At 64.9% G+C, this 4,806-nt stretch overlaps 1 protein-coding gene across 1 annotated transcript; it reads left to right on the forward strand.

Moving 5' to 3' along the window:
- Positions 1 to 2,601: 2,601 nt before the first annotated feature.
- On the forward strand, positions 2,602 to 4,214 carry LOC144219159 (galectin-7-like; the record flags this gene model as incomplete). Its single annotated transcript, XM_077749100.1, has 3 exons — positions 2,602 to 2,782; positions 3,172 to 3,260; positions 4,013 to 4,214. Coding segments are annotated over exons 1-3 (306 nt in total), but the record flags the coding sequence as incomplete, so codon positions are not given.
- Between the last annotated feature and the right edge of the window lie 592 nt (positions 4,215 to 4,806).

Below are 4,806 nucleotides of genomic sequence, written 5' to 3' on the forward strand. Positions count from 1 at the left end.
GAGAGTTTAATGAACTCGGTTTATCCACGGAAGCAAAATGACAGAAAACGCTTCCCGTCTGCAGTGCTGGGGGTGGGGAATGTATTCTATCCAGAAATAGAACTGTAAGGTGTCCCCGTGGATTCACAGCTCAAGAAACAGTCAGATTTTAACAGTGTCTCTCTCCTCCTTTGCATGTTCATTTATAACAGCAGAGCAGCCCCAGGGGGCCCCTGGCTGGCTCAGTGAAGCTTGGGGCTCTGGATCTCCAGGCTGTGAGTTCAAGCCCCACGTTGGGTATAGAGATTATTTAAAAAGAAAACCTCCCCACCAAACAAAATAAAGCCAAAGCAGCCCCTGAATGATGTTCCCTGTGCACAAAAACAGCCGAAGTCCCCAGCAAGCGGACACTGGCAGACCCGGGGTGTCCAAAGCCCCCACCACGGTGGGTCCTCTTCATTGACGGGAGTGATGTCCTGCAGGCGGGCGAAGGTCAGCCAACCCAGCCCTCTGGCCACTCCGCTCCTTCACTCTCATGACAGATGACGCTGCGGCCACGAAATGCCCGGAATGGCATGGGTTCCCTGGGCAGGTGGAGGGGGGCTGGCGGGCTCGGGGGCCCAGGGAAACCTGGTGGGAGTGGAGGTTGCTCAGGTCCATCCGTCTCTCCAAACTCCTCATCATTCTGTTACAGCCCGCACGTTTAGGACTGCCAGCTACAGCTCAGGAAAAAGCGGGGGGCGTGGGGACTAAGCACGTTCACCACTCACTGGGAATGAAGAAAATGCTCCCGACGGTAATATTCCAGAGCCGATGGAGAGATAATCCTCCCAAGAGAGTGAGGGGCCGTCACGGACGCGCGGATCTGAGTTCTGAGAAACGAGCCAGCAATCAACCCGATAACAGATCCAATGCTAACATGTGGACCCACACAAAGTCAAGTTTGGACTTGCAGGCTGGCAGCGTGTGCAGACACATGCAGCCCCAGGGAAGACACCAGGAGAAGGATGAGTCGTTGGGATCCAGCAGCACGGAGGGAGGGGGGCAGGCAAGGCGGACACCCCGAGCCCGAGAGAGGTGCAGCCCATCATTCGGGGACACCAGCTCCCACGGGTGGGTGCTCCAGCCGCGGGCCCCCATCCCCTCTACCAGGAGGAGGTCCTGATGACCTGGCCTGGCCCACACCTGGGCCTCCAACAGCCTCTGCTGCTCCCCTGCTGTGTGACCTTGGCTGAGAGGCTGCCCCACTCCATGCCTCCGTGGTCTCCTCTGAAAGTCGGGGTGCTTGCAGCCACCCCCGCTGTGCAGCATCGGGCCTCCCTGTCTGAGGTCCCGGCCCCCATACTGCGCCACCACCTGCCACCACCCACGTGCAGTGGGGATGGAGAGAGTCTGGGAGCCTGGGGGACAGTCAGGTGGCAGATCAGGTTCTGAGTCTGGTTGTCTCCACCCAGAGTTTCCATTCTGGTCTCTGTCCCGGGCCTCTTCCCCCTGGGGCGGGGGACCGGGAGTGGGGGCTGGGAAGGGGCGGTGGAGGTGGGCAGGAGGCCTGCTGGGCTGCTAGGAGGGGCCTCTGCTCAGCTGCCCCACCCTGCCTCTTCCCTACCTTCCAGAACCTTCTTTCAGCCTTGTCCCTCTGACCCCACCCTTCCCATCCTGGAGTCCTCTTCTGGACTCTTGGGCTGAGGAATCGTGGGCTGTGGGCCTGGGGGAGGACGACCCCACGTTGCCGCTCGTGGGTCTGGGTGCAGGTGGGTCCCGGGACAGCCCTCCACTGCCGCCCCCGACCTGAACGCTGGCTGGGACAGCGGCAGCCATTCTGGGAGGAGGAAGGAGACAGAGCCTTAAGGAAGGGAAGCAGGCAGGGACACCTGGGAGGGAGAGAGGGTCGGAGCCAGAGGGCCAGGGAGCCAGGGGGAGACACCAGGGCATTCACAGGGACAGACAAACAAGACAGAAACCGCCAGAGGCGGAGAAAGGCAGAGACACACTCGCCCAGCAAGGCAGTGCCCAGCCGTGGGCCTTGGGGCAAATGGCCTCCAGGGTCTGAGCCTCGGTTTCCTTGTCTGTGAAGTGGGGGTGAGTGATGCCCTCTCTGCTGGGCTTGGGGTGAGCGCTCAGTGAGGTCCCGTGTGCGCCAGGCGCCCAGAGGCCCAGACATGGCGGCTCCTGGGATTCTTAGTGGCCTTCCCACCGCACTTAAGGAGCGCTGACTGTGTACCAGCCACTGCTCTAGGCCCCGGGACACGCTGCCCATCAGGCAGACGTCCTGCCCCGGAGCCCCCGTGGGTGCAGCTGTGGTCCTTGCCGGGGTCGCCATTACACGAGGGAGCGGGAGCGGGAATTTCCGTGGAGGCTTCCTTAGCCCTAGGCCGGGGGCCCCCCACCCCCCTCCCGCCCCGGCTTGGCCTCTCGGGCCCCAAGCTTTCCAAGACAAAATGGGCAAAACACTCTTTCCTCTGTGTCAAGCAGCAGGCACATAGGCCGGGATGGACGGTGGCGCCCTGGGGCCCCCGTGTCACTGGTATTTCCTGGTTAACTGTCTGCAGGATTATTAGCTCAACGGAGAGGGGCGGTGGACTGGGAGCCCTCAGCGAGTGGAGGGAAGTCCCGGGCCCCAGAAAGGAGGCGCTGGGCCAGGTGGCCCCAGGGCCAGGGTCTGTGCCAGCTGTGGGCGGTGGGTGTGGAAACGGCTGGGGGTGAGTCACGGGGGCCCGCCACGCCCCGCTTCTACTTAAGGTCCCAGCGGCCATACCCACCACCAGCAGTGCCGCCCACCGTCCCAGCCATGGCGGGAAGCTCTGTGAGTCCCTCGGGGGCCGGGAGCCTGGGGGGCTTCCACCCAAGGCCGCACCGGACTCGGGGAGGGGCTGGGCCTGGCTGGGTCTCCCGCTGGAAAGGAGAAAGCGGGTGCCAGGGTGGGCCACCGAGTGTCTGGGCCGTGGCTCCTGGGTGCACCCAGCCCTTCCCAGTGCTCCCGTCTGCCTCCTGGATTCTCTCTTTCCGTTGCTCCTTCGTGGTTCCCTCTCCAACCCTCTGGCCGGCTCTGGCTTCTCGCCTGGGTCTCTGCGTCGTTTCTTCTCCCTGACTCTGCTGATCTGGGTCCTGGGTGCTTTCTCCGCGGGGCTGACCCACGTGTCTCTCTCCTCCGCGCCCCTGGCTCCCTTGGCCTCCCCACCGCCGGGCCTGCAGGATGTGCCCCACAAGACGTCGCTGCCCGAGGGCATCCGAGTGGGCACCGTGATGAGGATCCGTGGTGTCGTCCCGGAAAAGGCTGGCAGGTGAGACCCCGGGCCCCAGTGGGAAGGCGGGGGTGCTCCAGGCTCAGCTGGCTCACACTTCTTACAGCCCAGACACCAGGGCGCCACAGCCTCCCGGGCCCACAGGGTCTACAGTCCCCGGGCCACTGCTGCCCTCCTGGAGCGTGAGGTCTTCACTTACCTGCACCATGACTGTGACGCTGGGGTCCCTACGTCTCCCTAAGAATCTGGGGCTCTGAGGCCATCTCAGGGTTCCTGTGTCTAGTCCTCGGACTCCCCGTCTGAATCCTCAAGACCTCTGGGAAGCAGCCCTGTGATCTGGGGGTGCCCGGGGACCCTGGGACCCTGAGGCCGTCGGTGGTCGACTTCCTGCTCTGGGGGCCGCAGGCGCACTGGGACTCTGCGGTGCCTGCAGGCCTGGGGTCCGTGGGGCTATGCGTCACCCTCGGAACAGTGGCCACCCTGGCCAGCAGCGTCGTGGCTCCGTGCCAAACGTTAGAGCCTTTGGAAAGGCCCGGGGTCCAGGCTATAGCTCAGTGGCCCTGGCTAGGGGCATGTGGGTGGGGCCTGGGTCCCTACGGTGTAGGGAAGCCTTGGAAGGGGGCCCTGGCCAGCAGCCTGCAACCCTTCCTTCTGTGGTGTGGGACGTTCCCTGGTCCCCGTAAATCTGAACAGGCTGGCAACGGGGAGTCCTGCACATTGGTCCTTGATGGAGGTCGGGGTTGTCAGGCCAGTGACACGTATCCATGCCCCCACCCCCACCCCACCCCCAGGTTCTATGTGAACCTGCTGTGCGGCGAGGGGCCCGGTGGGGAGGCCGCCCTGCATTTCAACCCGCGGCTGGACGAGTCCACGGTGGTCTTCAACAGCCTGGAGCAGGGCACCTGGGGCCGGGAGGAGCGCGGCTCGGGCCTTCCCTTCCAGCACGGGCAGCCCTTCGAGGTGCTCCTCATCGCCACGGAAGACGGGTTCAAGGTGCGTCCCTGTCGCCCACAGGCTGGGCGCCCAGACCCAGGCCCCTCCCGCAGTAGAGGCAGCCAGGAAGGCTCTTGGTGGAGGGGGGAGCCAAGGGCTGCCCAAGGCTGGGCAGACGTTTCCTCCGTCGTTTTCTTCCCCTGGCACAACCCTACTCGTGTCAGAAGGCAGGGGTGTGGCCGAGGCAGGGATCAGGCAGCAAGAGCCACGTGCCCAGGGGGTGGTGTTCCCTAGCGGGGAGGCGGGGCCCTGGCGTCCTGGAGCAGGGGCAAGGATGGGTGGGAGCCAGGGCAAGGATGGGTGGGAGCCAGGGCCCGGCACCCGCGCCCGCGGGGAGGGGTGGCTGCGCAGCGTCCAGCACCCAGGCCGTTCACCACGTCCCACGCGAGCGGCAGGAGGGAGGCAGTGGACGCCGCCGGCCGGGTGATCCCAGCCGCCGCCTTCAACGCGCGTCTGTGCCAGACAGGTAGCCCGTGTCAGCATCACGACAGGAGGGGAGAACAATCAGGTGCCCCCGGGGAACTCGGGGCCCCGCGTGATGAGCGCGCCCAGGTCACAGCGCGCGGTCTGGGGCGGGAAGGACCCCCGCCGG

Source organism: Crocuta crocuta, unplaced genomic scaffold (assembly GCF_008692635.1).
Source record: "Crocuta crocuta isolate KB4526 unplaced genomic scaffold, BGI_CrCroc_1.0 C29636418, whole genome shotgun sequence".
In the NCBI taxonomy this organism is placed as follows: Eukaryota; Metazoa; Chordata; class Mammalia; order Carnivora; family Hyaenidae; genus Crocuta; species Crocuta crocuta.